The following is a 21,409-nucleotide window of genomic DNA, read 5'->3' as shown; positions in this document are numbered from 1 at the left end:
GGTATGCAAAAGGATGTTGAATGTTTAAAGGGGTACGCCACAGTAAACAAATGTGGGAACCACTGGAATACTCCATGCACATTCCCTCTAGTGGAGATGTGCTGTACAACCATTGAATCTTTCTCAAGATAAGGCCAACAATAGTCTCCAGCTGCAGAGCTGTATAAAAAACTAGCAAACAATCTGCATCTATTCTCTCTACTTCTGTAATTTTTCGATTCATGTCTGTCATTTTTATATAACTCAAGTTATATTAATATGTCTGTGAGACATGGTACTGTGAGTACTATTTTGTGAACAGCTTCAAAGCAAATTCTGTTTGTCCAAATGTTTAATAGAGACAAAACACATCTTTTCCATGAGCACTTAACCATGCATTAAAAAATAAAAATAAAATTATATATATGCTTGTTGCACTCTAATCTGTCTTAAATACTACTCTTTTGATGCTAGTGAAACTTTGTAATGCAGCACTTTTCATACTGCTGTCTCCTTAAAGCGATAAATTGCTTATGATGTATTATTCCTCTTCTGTAAGTTTCTTTTGATTAAAGTACCTTCCAAATGAATAAATGTAAATGTAATAATGTCATTCTTTCTCTGTTTTTTCAGCCTCTTCCACTGTTGACCCCTCGGCCAGTGAAGCTCAGCCTCTTTGTCGCTCTCAATCTATTGTCTTTGATGAGGACAAACCAATAGCTGCCAGTGGCATCTACAACCTTGACCACTTAATTGCTGCTGACCCCTTCGCAGAATCAAATTTTGAGTATGGGCCGCCAAGCCGACAGGATCGTGCTCCTCTTACCCGTTCTCTAAGCCTACAGTCTAGTGACTTAGAGAGCCCAGGAGACAAATTCTCAGGAGGTACATATGAAAAACCATTTCACCCACGAACAGAGTCCTTCAGTGCAGGAACCGAGAGTGCACCAGGAACCCTCCGCAGAGCAAAGAAGCCCCGTCCGGCTTCTCAGAAGAAGAAGCCAATTTCAAGGCAGAACTCAAACCCAGAGCATTCCTCACCCAAACCTGCTTCTAGCAGCACGCCAATAGAGAAGAAGACGGGGAAATCCCATGCTGAAAGCCCCTTGCAAACTCAAGAGCTGGCCAGTGCCTCACCCAGCCCTAATGCTAGCCCTGCTGGTACCTTAAGGAGGAACAGGTTAAAATCTAGAGTGGAGAGTCCTCCACCTTTGGCTGAGGAGATCACACCTGCTCCTGCCTCAATATCAGCTCAGCTCCAAACAGAGGTTGCTGATCCAGTACCTGAGGCCCCAGTTATCCCTAACGAGGAATTTCCTATTCCTCCCAGTGCCTCCTACAAATGGAATCCAGACAACTTTGAGAACATTGACCCATTCTGTACAGGAGACAGTAAAGTTGCAAACTCGCCATTTTTGGGCCAGCAAGCTGACTTTACATCAGTTTTAGACTCCTATCAAAGCACCCCTGTTGCTGTAGAGGAGCCCTGTGCCCCATCCCCTACAGAGCAACCCCTCAGCCTCGAGGAACAGCCAATCGTCAAGCGTCAACCAGTCAGACTGGAGTTTGACTATTCAGAAGACAGTGGAGAGGCGCAAAGCAACACTCCTCCACCCAAAAAACTGGGCAAGAAGCCAGGAGCCAAGATGCCCATTAGAAAGCCAAAACTAGGAATTAAGAAGGCCCCTCCACATCAGACAGAGCAGCTAGACAATGCACCTATCCAACCGCTTTCAAATGACAATGATGATATCCCTATCCCCAAGGCGTCATACAACTTTGACCCAAGCAAGTGGGATGACCCTAATTTTAATCCATTTTCTACAAACAGCGGGATCCCCAACTCTCCTCGCTTGTCTGGAGGAACCTATAGTTTTGACACACACTCCTATGATGACGATCCCTTTAAACCATCCAAAAATATAGGAAACTCGCCTCCAAATGCTGCTTCTTTTGACCTGTCCACCAATGACAATGACAATGACAATGATAACATTGTTGAGTTGGAGGACCACAACCAGAACAAACCTGCCAAAATTAAGAAGAAGCCTCTAAAATCGTAAGTCTGCAGCCATTTTCTCAATAAATGTTGGCATAATGTGTGCTGTTCTGTTGTTTTTTTTCCTTCTCTTGTGCACTGTGTACAATGCTTGTCATTCAAATGTTATCGTGTTTCCTTGTATCTTTCTGGATGTGTGTGTGGATGACTGTGTCTGTCAGTACTTGTTACTGAGTTTGTCAGCCTCTCTGTCACCTGTCTTTATGTTGATCTTATGTATAACAGGAAGTCCAGCAATTTCTCTTCTCTCTGTTGTTTCTTGTAAGTAGAGAGCTGAAATAAATCAGTAATAACAGCTTATTTCAGAAAAACAATTATTTTAAGGGCGCTTTCAGAACTGTAGACCATTTGCTTTGTTCCGAAACAGGGACTAAATTGATACAATTGTGCATTTTCTTCATGGTTCGGTTCGCATTAACAAGGCATTATTTCAAAACTGACCCAAACTATCTCAATAAAAGTCATATGTGAGCAAGCTGTCCCCTTATTGGTCACTATGTTTGTTCGCTGTTCCAGGATTAAGCTCATTGATACACTAATTAAAATGATATGCCTTGTAAAAAAAATTTAATACAATAAAAATTTTGAAGATTTTTGAGTGTCGCTAGTTAGAGGTTGTGTTCCAAATACAAATTGGAGAACAGGCACATTTCAATGAAGAAATAATGCAAAAGCAAATAATGATGGATAAAAATAACAATGACGGAAACTTTACAACTCATATCCATTGGAGTGATGGTTCATTTGTATTTGGAGAACAACCTCTTACTGGCGACTCTTGAAAATGTTTAATGGTTGACAAATTTTCTGCAGGCATATAATTTTAACCGGTAAATCAATGGATGAGCTTAATCCCAGAATAGCGCACAAACATAGTGACCAAAAAGGGGACCGCTTGCTCACATGTGACTGTTATTGACATAGACTAATTCGGAACAAAGCAAATGTTCTTCAGGTCTGCTTTTTTCAACGCCCTAAGAAAAGCAGTCTAAGTTTTCCTAAAAAATAAAAACAGCAAAATGTAACATTCATATATGAAACTAATAGAAGCACTCATCATAATGTAATCTTTATGTAATCCATATTATTCTGCACTATTAAGATATTAACTAACTCATAAAATGTAATTCTTAATTATAAACAGCACCATTTACTGGTAGAATTACTTGTTCAAAGATTTTCTTAAACATTTACCAGAACAAAAACTCTTAAAAAAAGTTTTGTGTACCACAAACAGGGTGGTTGGTGGAGACTTATAAGATTTATATGCATATTAGCTGGAAAACACAAAACATGTCACAATAAAATATGTTTTGTCTATTATTCCAAGTTGATCCTCTTAGCACAGCACTTAAAAATATTGTCTTGTTTTCTTGAACAGTAGCACTTTTAGAGTGAAGAAGTCACCAAAGAGGTCTCCAATTACTGAGCAGTCTGCACAAGTGAGTTCAAACGCAAGCACAAAATCACACATGCACATTTGTACACATGCACGCAATCACACTCACTATGGCACAGTCACTAATGCAAACATTCATTGTGAGGTTGGTCTGTGTGTCCCCTTCGCTGTCACCTCATATCATAACAGTGTTGTCCTGTGTGTTCTCCACTCTCGCCCTCCACCTCACACCCACATCATCACCTGCAGGAACACACATCTGACACCAGTCCTGACCCTTCACAGGATCACGCCACTGATGAGGAGAAACTTGCCTCCTCCACCAGTCAGAAATGGGCAACTCGACATGACGTGGAGGTGGAGCTGAACTCTGACCTTCAAGACTATCCTCAGCCATCTGACTTTACAGCTTTTGTCAACGAGTGCAGTTTACCCCCACAAACGGATGGTGAGTTAATCAGTCATCATATCACTCCATCATCACTAAATATGAGCAGGCCCACACAAAATATGTGCCCTCAGAACTCTGCAGAAAGTTCAGCAGAATTGTAACACTCATCATTCACAAAGTTCTACACATTTGTTGTCCTTTAATTGCTCCTATATTAGATGTTTGGCTAATTTTGCTTAGATTTTGCCCCCACATGCATTGCAAAATATTTAAAAATATAAAGTCATTTTGGCCTAATATCTCTGGTGCTAAATTACTTCCAGGTATTAAAATATATGTAGAGCTCATGGATGAATTGGACTGGCATTACTGTAGATTTGGTTTTCTCAAATATCTAAATTTTTTTTTATAATCAACTCAATGGTGTTAATGATCCTTCTTTGGCTGCAACCCCAAATGACCTCACACTGATCCATTTTATTGGCCTTTGACCTACAGGGAACCAGTTAAACCCTTGGGCAGTTTCTGTGTGAAACTAACTGGGTCACTGGTAGAGGAGCAGCTGAATTGTTGTGTCACTCTCATGTTGGTCTTTTCAGTTGGTTTACTGATGATCAGCATAGAAATAATTTTTTTGACTTTGTCAGCCATATAATATTTCCAAGCCTTTTAACTGAGCCTTTATAAAATAATTAACTTTTTACATCTTTCATTTCCTCTGATGTCTACTCTGCAGTTACAGACTTTGAGATTGAGTACATGGAAAAGATTGGCTCCTCTACACTTGTAAGTATCTACCTGACCCATAGACAGACATAATGTGTGTGACAGAAACTGAACTAATGCTAGATTACTGTCCTTTGTGTTTGTGCAAGTTCATTCAGTATATGTGTTTGTTTACAGCCCCTTTTAATGAAGAAACCCTCACTATACCTAAAGCTGGACTCTGTGAATGACAGTCCAAAGAAGAGCTCTAGCATGCATGACTCAGAGCCTAACTCACCCTGCACTGGGTAAACTACACACACATACACAATTTCTTGGACCACATGAAATCGCTTTACAAGTGCATTTTTCTGTCCTGTGTTGGCATATTTACGATTGAAACATGAAGTTTGTGCAGGAATGGTTCCTTTTGTTTTGTCCAGTCCAATCCAAGGTTCAATATGCTTGAGTTTTTATTTCAGCCATTAATAATAATTTGCAACAGATTGTAACAGATTGCAAATAAGGTGCTAGGGTTTGGTTGGTATGCTTTGGCGGCTCGCTTTAGCCCCAAATGGTTGATGCCATAATCTCAGCATTATATTGGCGAAAAAGCCTTTTTTCTCCATTGACTGCCATTCAAAAGTTCCAATGTATTCTGAGGAAATGAACTTTGTGAACAGCAACATTTTAAAAATGTTGTATTATAATATAGTCGATGTTTCACCAGTGGTCTCTTGTAAGAGCGACTTGGATTTATATTTTCCCTGACTGCTGCCTGGATAGGCCTGTAAGGAGGCATTTAGAGGGTGGGGATATTCTCATTCTACTGACCATTTATAGGAGAACATTTTCGTTTACACTCCCGATTGCAGGATGAGTCATCAAAATGTTTTGTGTCCCCAAAAATGAAAAACTGTACATTTTAAAAACTCACAGTATCTGCTAAAATATATGTACTGTATGTAATTTTGTTTACTACAAAATAAATGGCTACAAATCTAACAGACATGGACTAAAAGCCTAAAAAATTTAATTAAGCATTCATTGGGGTTTAAAACAATGTATTTAAATTGCTAGTGTATTCATTGTGCTAAATTGTGTTTATTTAATTCTTCACAGGAGCTTTGAGGAGATGGAGGCTCAGATCTCGCAGGGAAAATCACCTGTGCTGCCACCACGTGGCACTCGTGAGACCATCGCCTCAGAGATAAACAGAAAGAGGGAGAGTCGAGCACAGAGCAATGAGAGAGATGGAGCGGTAAGTGCAAACCAATCAAACACTGAAGCATAGGTCAATACCATTGTAAAGAGTGCATTTATTTAATTACCTCAGATGTGGAGTATATACTGTACAGTCTTGGACAGGTGTAACACATTTGTGAAGATGGAGCAAGTCCATTGCATTTACAGTCAAACTACATTTTAATTTTTAGTCTAAATAGGGAGGTCCTATGATTCTTATGCTTTCCGTACAGCTTATATTACATGACATAAGATGTCCTGACCAGAATCAGCATTGCATAATATTAATTCATAGACCTCAAAAAGCCATTATAGAAGTGTTATGATGCACTAGAGCTTGCGTTGCCTCATTGACACCCAGATACCTCCCACTCCTCTTGTCCCTCTCCTGCTCTCGGTCCCACTACAGTCCATTGTCCAGGGCCCCATGGACACCTCAGATCTGCCCCTCTTAGACAGGGTGTCTGATTCAACTTCCCCTCTCAGCTACCTGGAACCTGATCTGGCAGAGACCAACCCCACTGCCTTTGCACAAAAACTGCAGGTATGTAGAGAGAAGCCTGCTTGCTAACTATCTATTCTCCCTAGGATATGTGCTGCTATGTGTGACTGTTTGTGAGTGTGTGTGTATCTTCCCTCAGCTGTGTTTTACTGTGTATTTGTCCCCCAGTTGTTTTTCATGTACCTTGTTTGCCTTTTTGTTTTTTCTCTCGTTTTCTTTGTTCATGGTTGTTTTGTCTTTTACTGTATGTTGGAGTCAGAAGTTTACTCTCAGTCTCAAATGACACGTCCATAATCCCTCCCACAGTCCGTTCAGTGTCCGTCTAATGCATATCGCACACAAATCTGGAAAGCACTTTCTCAATCTAGCAAACTCCAATCCGATTGTCTGTCTTTACGCAACTTCCGGGAGTAAGGACACACACATTTTTTATATCAGTCTGCCTGAAAACTGTGTCATGTCCACAAGGTACCAGGATGATACAATGAGCACTTTTGAGGAAGTAATAATTGCTGTATTTCTGACACTTAGTAGCAAGTAAATTAGATATCCAGGAACAGAACTGTATATTCTGCTGGGTTATCTGAATTAGGACTGAGAAATAATCAGTACTCATACATATTTATCAGTACTTTTGGATGGAGAGAAATTATGCCAATGGACTACTGCCACATTATTTGCATAAATTGCATAAAACCAGTCTCTTATTATGGTTTAATCTATTTCAGATAAACCCTGCCCTACATGACATGTTAAAACAAAATGGACTGTGATTTGTCGCTTTACATGTCGGTGAGATGGTCTGTTTCTATCTAACTGGGGGGTTCTTGTCCAGAATAAGCTGCAATGTGGACCAGACTTTATGCAGTTAATCAAAACATTAGTCAGGCTAAGCAAAACTACTAGAACTTTAAAGGCCAAAGTATACTTAAGTTTTCTGCATGCCAATACATCTTGTGTATCTTTTTTAAGCATGCAGATAATCCACGTCTTTGCACATCGTCACCACAGTAAAGCAGTCATAGTTTTCATGTGCAGAATGCATCTGAATGTCTCGCCCTCAAAAGAGCTTAATTAAAAGGCTTAACACTTGACCGTGGATGAGAAAGAACAGCATGCAGAAAAATTAACTATACCCCTAGTAATAAAAATATTGAGAGGGATGGTTGGATCTGACCTCATTCATAACTTTCATAGTGAAATATTTGAGTGTCTGTCTGTGTGTATGTACTTTTTCCCCCTCAGGTTTAGTATTTGAGTGGGAGCAGTTTAACTCTAACCCCTCTTTTCCTCTATGCCTCCTGCCCCCACTCCATGGGTCACTGTCCCTTTCCTTCCCTCCTCGTCCTCCTCTCCCCCATGACCCAGGAGGAGCTGGTGCTCGCAGCTCTGAGGATAGAGGCTCTACAGGTAGCCAAAAACATCTCTCAGAGCCCCTCTTTGTCCACTGTGTCCCCTCAGGTACTGCACTGAGCCAGCCCGCACCTGTGTGTGTGAGTGTGGGTGTGAAAGCGTGTGTGTTAGCACGTGTGTGATATCCCCATTTGAACTTAGCCCCCCTGACTGCACCTTTAGGATGAGTTCCCAACCCATAAACAACCTCACCATACTGTGGATGTGACATCTCACTCTCTGGTTCTCCCCATCTGATATCTCTAACTTGGCCCCTGCCCCCTGATTGGCGCTGCTTTCTCCCAATCCAGCACCCTCTTGACCAAGAGCGGTGTGTCTTCTCCCAGGGCTTTGTGACAATCCTGCATGTTTGCCTGGACATGAGATGCATAAAGACAAAGATCAATGTGACTTGGAACCCTTCTTTAATAAAAAATAAAGGGTTTGTCCACTCAAAAATGAAAAATCTATTATCGTTTACTCGCCCTCATGTTGTTCCCATATGACCTTATTTTTCTGTGCAACACAAAATGAGATACTATGCAGAATGTTAGCCTTAATCTTAGTCACCATTTACTTTCAATGAAAAAATATATATCAAAAAAGTGAATGGTAACTTTCTGTTCAACACCTCTTTTGTGTTCTACAGAAGAAAGTAAGTCATATGGGGTTGGAAAAACATGAGGGGGGAAATTTTTGATAGAAATCATTTTCTGTTGATATGTTGATACAGATCTGTAAATATACTGTTCTGATTATTTATTATTTTTCGAAGCAGAAAGTTAATAGTGAATGGTGCTATTTGTGGCATAATTCCTTGTCACATTCTGGCTACTTCCTGATTTCGATTGTGACTAATTTATACTAACTCATTGGAACACAATGGGCATACAGACCATGTAAAGTTTAGCTCTGATCAGATCTGCTTTCAGTCTGACCTTCAAACTTGTCATGTTGCATATCTGACCACCACCTCAATTTCAGCATTTATAAAGGAAATGGAATGAACAGACTAATCGCCTGATCTCATATACACAAACATGCACACAACCCCTCTGAAACCTCTCATATTTTCTTCCTGCTCCTTTCTCATTATGTTGTCTTGCACGCTCCCAGTCTCGCTTCAAGAAGCCCAGCCCACGCCACTGGAATCTCAATGGTTCACACATGGTTAAAGTAAGATGAGCAGAAAACAATTCCTCTGCAGTCCAACTAAAATTTTTTATTTTATGCTAACCCCAGTGTCCCTGAACCACAATTAGTCTAAACCACCATAATCCGTATCCACTAGTGCTAAAATACAGTAGGCTTAGTAACAACAACATATAATTATTCTCCTATCCTCTATTTTCACTGTAGAACACATTTTCATAATCAGTATTTTTGTGTTCTTTTTCAGTAAAAAGTGTCTAGACATCCTTTAAACAAGATAATAATACTTATTTTAAGAGAATATATCTTACATTTTTCACATTTTAATTATCCTATTGGTAAATAGATTTTTTTCTTCTTGTTTTAGTATAAACCTCAAAGATTTTATAAAATTTATGCTTAAAACAAGAAAATAAAAATTTGTTTGCAGATTTTTACTGAAAAACAAGTACAAAAAATTATTTTTTACAGTGTTTCTTTAACTGTGAACTAAGATGTCATGAGTGTGCTGCCTTTGTCCATACTGAATTGCTTTATTTACCAGGAACAACAAACTTTTACTCAAAATAGACTCTAAACTCAGGCAGTGAAAGGCAGTCACATCGTACATCCTAACAATGCATAAACTCTCATGTTCCAGACACATTTAATATGACTATGTACTTAACATCTTATACAAATCACAAAACTTGTAAATTTCTGGTCTTGCACTTGTGACATCATAGTTAGATTTTGTTTCACATTATGAATATCTTTGTACTTTAGAAGGCTGCAGGCAAGTCTGCAGAGAAAGATATCAAACTCTGTCGCAGGATGTCCCGTATACCACAGGTACAGTTTCAGCCCCTGAATGGCCTCGACTGCATTTCCAAAATAGATTTGAGCTATAGCCTTAATGTCTCAAAAGTATTTTTGGCATAGTACAGATAAATCTTAGGAATATGGAGTTCTTTTATATAGAAAAAGAGGTACATTTTATTATATGGCTGTATTATGAAGTAATGAGTTTTACTGATGACTATACTGAATTAATTTTTAAAGAATATTAAATATTCTAACATACATTACTTGTTAAATCTCACCCGAATTAGTCTTGCAGACACATTTCACATGCTTCCTTACCACATTCTTCATGACATATTCTTTTCTTACCCTTTTCAGTAGTGATAAACCATAATTCATGCAAATACTCTACATGCATAACTGCCATAAATAAGTCAGGGTTACATCCCACTGCTTTACATCCAGGGTTACATGCCACTGAACTCTTTCAGATCAGCATATACATTTTTAAAGTATTTCCTCCCATTTGCTTTTGAGAGTAGTTTCTCTGCAGTATTCCAGATCCTCTGCTAAATACTGTATGTTTATGTGTCTATGATTGGTGGTGATGATATACTGCAGATGCTGTCCTCTTGGACTGGACACTACGGTGGCCCAGAGGTGCACAACAAAGCAAATCAATGCAGAAAACACATCGGAAATAGGCCAATACACAAAGCAATTTAGCCACAACACAACAGAAAAGCTACAGCACAACATAAATATGTCACAACTCATTGCAGTTAAGCCACAGCCCAACAGAAAAGTCACTGCACAATGTTAATAAGCCACTACACAACACAATTAAGCCACAACACAACAGAAAAGCCACAGAACAATGAAAATAAGCCACAACACAACAGTAAAGCCACATCATAGCGGAAATAAGCCACAACATATTGTAATTAAGCCACAACACTGTGGAATTAAGCCAAAACACATTGTAATTAAGCCACAGCACAACAAAACATCCACAGCATAATGGAAATAAGCCACAAGAAAACACAATTAAGTCACAACACAACAGTAAAGCCACAGAACATCGGAAATATGCCACAACACAATACAATTAAGCCACAAAACAGCAAAATATCAACAGCACAACACAATTAAGCCCCAATCCAACAGAAAATCCACAGCACGATGGTTATAAACCACAACAAATAACAACACAGTTAAGCCACGACACAACAGTCAAGCCACATCACAGCGGAAATAAGCAATAACACTGCAATGAAGCCACAACACAATGGAAATAAGCCACAATATATTGCAATTAAGCTACAACACAACAGAAAAACCACAGCACAACAGAATTAAGCCACAACACAACAGAAAAACTGCAGCACAACAGAAATAAGCCACAACACAATGCAATTAAGCTACAAAACAACAGAAAAAGAACAGCACAACAGAATTAAGCCACAACAAAAAACCACAGCACAACAGAAATAAGCCACAATACATTGCAATTAAGCTACAACACAACAGAAAATCTGCAGCACAACAGAAATATGCCACAACATAATGCAATTAGGCCACAACACAACAGAAATAAGCCACAACACAATGCAATTAGGCCTCAACACAACATAAAAACTGCAGCACAACAGAAATAAGCCACAACAAAAGGCAATTAGGCCACAATACAACAGAAAAACCACAGCACAACAGAAATAAGACACAACGCAACTAGGCCACAACACAACAGAATAACCACAGCACAACAGAAATAAGCCACAACGCAATTAGGCCACAACACAACAGAATAACCACAGCACAACAGAAATAAGCCACAACACAATGCAATTAAGCCACAATACAACAGTGAAGGCACAGCACAGTGGAAAGAAGCTACAACACATTGCAATTAAGCAAAAACACAACAGAAAAGCCACAGCACAATGGAAATAATCCAAAAGACAATGCAATTAAATCACAACACAACAGTAAAACCGCAGCACAACAGAAATAAGCCACAACACAATGTAATTAAGCTACAAAAAAACAGAAAAACCACAGCACTACAGAATTAAGCCACGACACAACAAAAAAACCCACAGCACAACAGAAGTAAGCCACAACGCAATTAGGCCACAACACAACAGAAAAACTGCAGCACAACAGAAATAAGCCACAACACAATGCAATTAAGCCACAACACAACAGAAAAGCCACAGCACAACGGAAATAAGCCACAACACAACAGAAAAACTGCAGCACAACGCAATTAGGCCACAACACAACAGTAAAGCCACAGTACAACAGGAATAAGCCACAACACATTGCAATTAAGACACTGCACAACAAAATTAAGGCACAACACAATGAAATTAACTGAAAATCAATCTTTTTTAAACACTGTATTATAATTTGAGTGGCAGTCTCATTCAGTGTACTGTATGCGAGATCATGAGGCTGCTTGGAAGAAGCAAGCCACTGCAAGTCACTCACAAGAGAATTTCCCTGGTCAGCGCGTCGTGAGAGAAGTTCCTGGTCAATGCGTAATGGGTTTCCATTATGTTTCCATAGTTTCTCATTTCAGTTTGTATTAAAACTGTTTGTAATGGCAAAGATACAACACTGACCTGCGGTTGAGGTAATTTGCACCTTTAGTAGGTTGGAAATATACTGTGATCTTATCTGAGACCATAAGCCGAGACTCAGTTCCAGACCAAGGCCATGATCAAGCCTCCAACTCTAATGGATTACCCATCATTTCAAGAGGGTTGGATTTAAGCAAAATTGTTGTACTTCCTATGCTTTGTACTATGGGTACCACTATGAACCAGGTGGTTCAATAAATTGCATTAGCTGTAAATGCTTCTTTCAGACCAAACATACTATGATGGGCATTCTGTATATGTACCCTAACAAATGGCCCCCTACCTTGTATAAGAGCCAAGCTCAATTAATCTCCTAATCCAGCTCTGATAGGAAGAATTAATCAGATCTCATCAGCAAGTGGGTTTAAGGGCTACACATGATGATTATTGATTAATTACAATCCATCACTGGACAGAAAGAGGTCATCTGAATATGAATGCGATCTATAAATGCATTCACAACTGTTTTTTTTTACTCAAACTTTACAGATACAATTTTAAGAAGTCAGATATTACATTGATTAAGATATATACAGTATGTTTGTAATGATAAAGAGAGCAGATATTCACAAAGCTTGTTTGTCTTTTCTTTAGGATATATGCAAATAGAGGCTTTTAGATCATCAACTTTGCTCATTATTAGATCTCTAATAACTAACATAAAGAGTACATGTACTCCTGCAGGTCTCATCTGACATAACATTCCAGCTATATGCAGCGGGCCAGTCATATACTGAAATCTCATCTCTTAACGGCTGGAGTCATTTGAATCCAAACCATGAGCCTGACCTCCATGGAATTATGGCTTTGCTGTAGATGATGGGCTGCCTCCCTCAGAGATGTGTGGAATGAATGAATTTACAGAATTATACTCAGATTTTTAATGGTTTCTCCACAACTCTCTCCTTGGCAGCAGAGAGAAATGGCTTCATCTGGAGACAGTGGAGTTTCGAAGAGCTCTCTTTATTCTCGAACAGGATACAGTGAAGGGGAAAGCCCTCATCTGCCACATGACATGGACCACTCTGCTGGGCATTGCCCGAGAAGAGGTATATTCTTGACAACATTTTCAACATTACATGATGCCATATTACAGTAAATGCACTGCAGACATCCTAGACATTTCATTTCACATTCTAGTAAATATATGAATGATTTATTAAATGTGCCAGAAGAAACTTATTTATTCCATATGATTATTTATTGCATATTAAGATGTTGTGACATCTTTCTTTATGGTCAATGCACTGTCAATCATAAACAAAAGTTCTACACATCCCCCACCCCTTGCATGTGTGAATTGTGAATTCATATAACACATTTTACTATGTTGAAGTCCCTTCTGATGAATTCACCTCAATTTACCCCACAAAATCAGTGCAGAAAATCGGCAGATTTTGTCGGGCCGTATTATAAGATGATATACTGTAAAGTTTTATGTGCACAATGTTGAAAAAGAGAGGTTACAATAAAAAGTATAATTTTAGGTGTGTCCAAATCTTTGTAAACATTTTTTTTAATGATTTAAAATATAGCAGTAAGTACAGGAAAATACATTATACGAAATGAAAAATTAGTGAAGAAAATAGATCTTAGCTGATGTAACAGCACTGATTTTCCTACTCTGTGTGTGTGACATGATTCTGGTCTCATCGACAGATTGTTGTCAAAGAGAAAGAAGTCCTGGAATGGAAGATGAAGTACGAGGAGAGCAGACGTGAAGTGGAGGAGATGAGGTGTGTGTACTCTATGATGCATTGAGTGGTGGTGTTCATGCTTGTGTCATTTCCCGATCCCATTGTGTCATACCCATGCTGCCCTCTCTATACTGTTAATAAAGGTTGTGTGAGCACATCCAGAACAAATAAGGGCAGGTGCATGATCAAAAAAGTTTACAGTTCATTGTAAAAATTGAGACTGGCACACTGCTACATACATTTAAATTAAACGGCAAATAAACAGCTCTTTATGTAGCAGTGTGCTGGTCTCCTTCTCTCTATACTGTTCCCATCAATAAAAAATAAATTTAAAAAAGTTCACTCACTGTGTATTTCTGACATTGATGATGTTCATTTACTGATGCGCCACACACCTTAGAAGCACCAAACCATGACGAGTTCACAAAACAGCTTACACATTAACCTCAGTCCACCTCTAAATCTCTTTATCTGTTTTTTAGAAGTCCAGCCCAAGCAGAGAACCAATTAAAGAGGGCTTTTAAGCGTTAGATGTGCCAGAGGTCAGGGCAGGAGGAGGGAGACAGTAGAGGAAATAGATAACTGTAGTTTTGATGGCAACAATTAGAAAACACAACATAGCGTGTAGAGTAACTTGCCTGTCACACACTGAAATGCCACTTTATCGTGGATTATAGTAGTTTCTTGCTTCACAATCTGCTGTTTTGCCATTTTCTGCTTCAGAATCTGCTCAGTGCACCATTAATCAAGAATGCAGATCTGTGTAATTCAAAAGACAGTTGAGTGAAACAGGACACATTTTATTTTCAAGCTCCTTGAACAGGGGCAGAGTGAACAAGCCAGTCGGGAAGAATTGGGGATTACGGCCAGATTGACTGTGCCTTGTTAGTGTGGATAAGAATGGAGCTTGCTTCATTAGCCTGATTGGGTTCTGGATAAGTAAAGCCTAAGAGGCTAAGGGAAGGCATAGCTAATCCATCTGCTTACTGTGCTGGCAACCTACTTTTCTCAAAGCATGCCATACTACCAGCCTCTGCCACTGCCAGCCATTAGTGGCCAACACCAGACCCTCCCACATGACATGACAAAATAAATTCCCTGATCTTTAATGTAATCTCACTTGTTAGGAAGTGTTTTAAGTCATTTTCACATTAGCATGGATGATCATGAATGCTATTAGAGCTCTGTGCTGAAACCTAGTAAGCTGCATCACTGTCTACTGCCTACATAGGCAGCTGTCGTCCAAGGGAGCATCCTAAATTAAATGGAACTTTGTACGTTTCTGAAATAAGTAACAAATTTGCAGCAACTAGAATAGCAGTGGAATAGTGTAAGGGAGACTTGACTTTAAATTATTTAAAAGAGACATGATGCTCTAATAAGTAAAAACAAACATAGCACAGAAATATTGGGCAAATAATAATTTTAATTACACAACTATTTTTATTGATACATTTCAGTATTGAATTAAATATACATGTATTTATAATCAATATTTATCTCTTCATCCGCCATCTTATTTATTTTTATTTGATCTCTTCGCAATGCATTGTCGAATTGCCTTCAGCCTGAAGGATGCAGTACATGCAATGGTGCCTCAGAATTTGGATAAAAAGAGGTATCATTAGAAGACAGCATAATTAAGTTGCTTACCTTTTAGATCAGTCTTCACATTGGGAGTTCTCATTTATAGGCACCTCAGTAAGTTTTGGAACAGGTTAGAATTTTAAATTGCTTTTTTTTTTGCAGGAGGATAGTTATGGAGTATGAGAAGACTATTGCAGAAATGATTGGTGAGTCTTGATTTCTAATTATGATTTCATCTTTTGTTGGCGATTTTTATTAGTTGATTTATTTGTTTTATAAACACTTTCAGGCACTTTTGATTCTACAGTAATTGTCTGCTGGTCTTCTTCTGCGACAACACTATAAATGAACATGCACAACCCTTCCCCAGTCACGCTACATCAACACACATATGCATTACGTTTTTGTAAATTTCTCATTTCATTACAGACAAATCTTTCCTGCCTCTGGACCCAAACACTGGTCAGTTTTAAAGCACAAATCTTCATGTGTCCCTGTATATTCCGCTTGACTTGTCGCTTTACTTGGCGTGCATTCGCAACCTCAGAAAACTCTCACGTTTCTGTTCAAACATGTCCTTTACACATGCCCCTTACCAGGCCTCACCCACTGACAAGTTAATTTAATTTCTTTGCCTTTCAGTATTTACTATCATGTACATACTGTAGGTTGTGTCCAGGTGTTGATGTTCAGTGTCTGGTTTAACCTTGTTTTCTCTCTTTGCATTGAAAATAAAACTTCCTAGAAACAATCCCTTTTTCATGTCTTAAATTCTTCATGATAAAAAAAAATACTATCCTTGATATTTTAATTCCCAGCTGTATTATTCACTTTATTTTCACTCTTTTTTGTTATTTATCCACACTTTGACTTTTTTTACTCCATGATTCAGTTTATTTAATTCAATATCTTGGCCAATTTTCTGTCTTTCACCACCTTTTTAATTTAGTTTTCTTTCATGCGACACTTTCATTCATTTAAGAATTTCACCCATATTTGTGACACGCTTCTCACATATGTTCTTCCCTGCTGGCTTAACTTAATGCAGCCCCTTCTTTCTGTTTTGCTCCCTACGTCCCCCATAAATATTTGATAAATCACTCAGGCATGCCTGGTAAGTAACAACGACTTTTCATTTTCTTTGTTTGTGTTGCATCCAGAACATCTGATAGTGACAGGCAGGATGGGCTTCCTCTCTTTCGATAGTCTGATATTGTATGTCTTTCATATTTGCATCTGTTTTGCTCATCAGGTATTTTTGTAAACCTATTCTTAGATAATAGAATAGAATCTCATAATATGACCACTTAAACCAATAAAGACAAAACGAATTCTCTGCTGTCTTATGAAAAAATTAAAAAAATCATCTGCCTACTCATTCTTCCATAATCGGTCCTCTAAGTTTCTAAGTCTAAAAAATGGGACTTACAGTGCAGCAGGCTGCAGAGTAAGTCTTAAAATAGGTCTTCTCATCTCTCATCCTGTGTCTCAGTGGTTTGCCCATCATTTAGTGTGTGTGTTGTCTGCATGTATCATAGGGATCCAGGGTTGATATAATGCCCGGCATTTTCATGTCATCCTTGATAATGTACCGTAGATGTAGTAATGTAGAGTACACAGTTCTGATGTACCTAGAGGACCATAAAACTAACCTTCTCTGCCGTTGAATTCTGCTCCTTAGAGCAGAACATCTGTTTGTGTGTTTGTGAGTGTGTGCTTGTTTAATGCATATTTGTGTTACTGGAATATGACCTTATAATACTTTCATGTATTTGTGTGTATGTCTCAGAGGGTGAACAGAGGCAGAAAACTTTGTCAGATCACACTATCCAGCAGTTGATTCTGGAGAAGGATCAAGCTTTGGCTGATCTCAACTCTGTGGAGAAATCTCTGGCTGATTTGTTCCGTCGCTATGAGAAGATGAAAGACATCTTGGAAGGCTTCCGCAAGGTGAGTCGCTTCATGCAGACTTTAACTTTTACACTACTAGTCAAAACCACACACTTGACTGAATTTATGTTTCTCATGGTCTTAAAACTTTTTTGATTTAAAGGCTTATGCTAAAATGCTTGAAATTAGTTTTCTAGACAAATATAAATAATAAATGTATTTTATTAGATTGTTTTTTTGACAAGTGGCCAGCTTACATGGAAATGCCTTCCATACTGTTTAAAAATCACCTTAAGGTTGAAGTTGAGAGAATGCTTGGAGTGTGCATTGTGGTAGTCTAGTCAATGGTTGTCTACTGAGAAAGTAAAAATATATGATAGTTTCGATTTTTTGAAAATATTTAATGAACATTTATTAATTCCAATACTTTTTGTTATTTCATCATGTTGATGACTATAATTCTAAAATGTGTAAAATAGCAATAATAAAGAACTGGTTATGTAGGTTCAGTAATAATTACTACATTTCACACCACTTCTTGTGTGTTGTAGTTAGGGATGGTCACGAGTACTTGAGTAATGATCGATCAAGAAAACGATGATCGATGGTGATCATATATTATGTGACTTTTCTCTTAATTTGAAATTTAGTGACAATTACCTGACAACTAAACACAATATGTGTCAAAGAGGGAGCTTATTTTTAATTTTGAGATTGATTAAGTTGTGATTTTGAGGAGTACATTGATTGTCAGAGATGCCGCATAGCAACCAAACTGATATACGATGCTGCAATGCTATCGTTACGATAATCAAAAGAGATTGTAATTGTAATTGTTTTGAACACCTGTCTCTGCAAAACGTTTTCTAATCACTATTTACTATCATTTAATGTAAGAACTTTGACTCTTTAATGGATATTATATAATAAAAGTTATTTTTTTTTCACTGACTGTAAACCTCCCAGCCTTGGGTGCCAATATGTTTGCATGACGTAACACACACCTGCATCTTAACGAAATTTCTGCACGAGTTTCCAAGTTAGACGTCCAACATAAAGTGTCATTTCGTTGTAAAGTTGAATATTCTGAATCCCCGAGTTGAATGGAATGCTTCATGTATCATCAAAGCAACAACAATACAGAGCATTGCGGCTTTCACCACAGGAGCAAACACTTGAACACACACACACACACACACACACACACACACACATACACACACACCAGGCTTGTGGCAGTGAGTGGACTCAACACACTGAAGCTGCGCATATACAGCAGGCGAGTTTTTCAAACAGCTAGACACAGCACAGCTAAATGGATCAGAATGCAGCAAATTCAAAACTGAATTTAATGTAACACGAATATTAAAAACGTGATGGTCATAGCGTTTCCTGTTAAGCCAACCACAATTTGAAAATGGACAGTCACAAAAAAAAAAACAACAACAACTGGTGGATGCTTACTAAGATTACTATGGTAACCTGAAGGAAGAACAGACATATGTGCATTGTTTTCATTCTTTCATTGAGTTGGGCAGTGAATCTTCACATAATGACAAAATATGATGCATTATATTTTGATTATGCAAACTTTTGTATATTTTGTAACAGATTCTTTTATAACAGCCTATAAAAATGAATAGATGACACACTTGAACAACAAGACGCAATGCAGCTGCCAAAGATGTTTGTCAGACATGTTATTATATATACAGTTATGCACATGTCATTGCCCCTCGAGTAGAAAAAATGACCAAAATGCCCATCCCTAGTGTAATGTGAAAAAACATTTAAAAATTCACATACAATGGGGATCTGGTTCTTTGCACTGATATTTTTCTTCCAGTGAGGATATTTCCACTGTTCTAGGTTAAGATATTGGTGAATAACATTATAATTCCTCACCTTTCTTTCAGAATGAGGAAGTGTTGAAGAAATGTGCTCAGGAGTACCTGTCTCGTGTCCGTAAGGAGGAGCAGCGCTACCAGGCCCTGAAGATACACGCCGAGGAGAAACTGGATAAGTAAGTACAGATCTCTCACAATGCGGATGTTTTTTAATCTGCTTTGCCTGATAGGATTTATATTGCATGGAACAACAAAGGTGACTGGTCCACTAATTATGGTTTGACTTCCACACTGTGCACTCAGTAAGTGCATTTCCATGCATAATCGTACAGTACACCAATTATGCATAATAAAATGACAACGTGTAAAGTCACATAAACCATGAGCTTGATTTCGTTCTGAAAAAAACCTGTGATTTAGAATGTTTTCTTGTGTTGTCAATTTATTTTAAATGTGCTGATTTTTCATAGTTATCAGCATATTGTTGTGCATGTAAACGAAGTCAGTGCTCTTTTAAGACTCTATTGAACAATGAAGTGATGGCATGTTTTTTACTATGTGGCAACTGCAGGGCAAATTCTGAAATTGCTCAGGTGAGAGCCAAAGCCAAGCAGGAGCAGGCAGCATATCAAGCCAGTCTGAGGAAAGAACATATGAAGGTGGACTCACTGGAGCGCACGCTGGAACAGAAGGTTAGACAATATTCACAAATCCATCTACTCATCTGTGATAGATAGCTCTTGCATGGCTAGGGGCATTCAGTTGATTTATTGTGATTAATCTCATTATTATTTTGTTGTTAACATATTAACTACAAGTTCAGTTCCTTTGTAAGGAAAAAAAAAAATATAATAACTGTTCGATATCAAAACTCATGTGAAGCACGCCCATCCTAGAAGCCAAATTACCACTGAACTGCAGATATTGACATACTTGATTGTTTTCACAGAATAAAGAGATCGAGGAACTGACCAAAATTTGTGATGAATTGATTGCCAAGATGGGGAAGAGTTAGCCATCCAGAGACTTAGTTCTGTCCATACCACAAAGGGCCAAGAAGATTGTGGCGTTCTGTATTATTTTTCCTTCTTTCTGTTGGACAGAACAATGAACTAACCAAATTATCTTTGTGGGTCTCACACTACTGATGTCTTCTCAAAACTGGACTCCCCAGGAATGAGAGAACAGATTCTGGCTGTAATTACTTCCACTTCATTTAGATGTATTAATGTACACAATTTACCTATATTTAGGGTCTCGTGAAAGTACTCCCCATCAGCAGAGAATTTCTTTGAGAGTCTGTATAGCTCACAGAGCGAAAGGGAGAGAGTACTTGTTTTTAGTGAGTGTGTGGTTATGAATGCCATTGCCATGACAACCACTGATGGACTGTTAAACTGATTCCTGTGGTACCCTAGTCTTAACTTGAAAACAGAAATATAGAGAATAATAAATATATAATATAAAACAGACTAAGTAATCATTCAGTTGTCACAAAATGGTATTCATGATCATGAAACATTGCATGTTTTAGGCCTTGACGGTTTTGTAAATAGTGAAAATGACTTGAATATAGTAAAGGAACACAACTGCAGATTTTGATACTGTTAGTTTGATCTGCTATTTGTTTTATTGTCTCCTAGTAAAACTGATGTGTGATTTTTATTTTTGGATTTTATTTTGATATATAAATGAGCCCACTTATCACTGTTAGTGGTACAGATTTGAGCTAATTTAATCTGAAAGGATTTGTCTCAGTCCTGCTATGGCTGATATTTCCACAGCAGCAAGATCTGCCATTTATACTGGACATGCTTACAAAGTGCAATAAAAGATGGCAATACAGCTCTTCTCATCTTCTGATCTTATACTTCACAAACACACATTCAATATACAACAGGCTGAAATTATATTATAATAATGTGACCCACTCCCATATGAGGGCATTAAAAAAGGTTTTGGAGATGGTAATGAACAAAGAATGAATCTTGCTGACATGATCTTATGTTCATGATAAGCTTTGCATTATTTAGCTGGCAGATGGACATTAAAGATCCCCCATACAGACTATTTTAGTGCCAGTGACATGCTGTCTATGAGTGAATGGGTTTGATGAAGAACAATTTAACCATTTAA

At 38.2% G+C, this 21,409-nt stretch overlaps 1 protein-coding gene across 1 annotated transcript in view; it reads left to right on the top strand.

Moving 5' to 3' along the window:
* The window catches only part of LOC127660603 (uncharacterized), a 66,970-nt gene extending 45,852 nt beyond the window's left edge, over nt 1–21,118 (top strand). Inside the window, 16 exon segments of the mRNA XM_052150923.1 lie at nt 613–2,038; nt 3,420–3,480; nt 3,627–3,885; nt 4,565–4,614; nt 4,732–4,841; nt 5,656–5,794; nt 6,188–6,322; nt 7,649–7,741; nt 13,166–13,273; nt 13,275–13,301; nt 13,912–13,988; nt 15,699–15,742; nt 17,326–17,486; nt 19,343–19,449; nt 19,845–19,965; nt 20,223–21,118. Of these exon segments, the coding sequence (XP_052006883.1) occupies nt 613–2,038; nt 3,420–3,480; nt 3,627–3,885; nt 4,565–4,614; nt 4,732–4,841; nt 5,656–5,794; nt 6,188–6,322; nt 7,649–7,741; nt 13,166–13,273; nt 13,275–13,301; nt 13,912–13,988; nt 15,699–15,742; nt 17,326–17,486; nt 19,343–19,449; nt 19,845–19,965; nt 20,223–20,288 (2,984 nt within the window). The 3' untranslated portion in view covers nt 20,289–21,118.
* The last annotated feature ends 291 nt before the right edge of the window (nt 21,119–21,409 follow it).

Source organism: Xyrauchen texanus, chromosome 20 (assembly GCF_025860055.1).
Source record: "Xyrauchen texanus isolate HMW12.3.18 chromosome 20, RBS_HiC_50CHRs, whole genome shotgun sequence".
NCBI lineage: Eukaryota > Metazoa > Chordata > Actinopteri > Cypriniformes > Catostomidae > Xyrauchen > Xyrauchen texanus.
The sequence above is the reverse complement of the archived record's forward strand: the minus strand, read 5'-3'. Positions and strand labels throughout refer to the sequence as shown.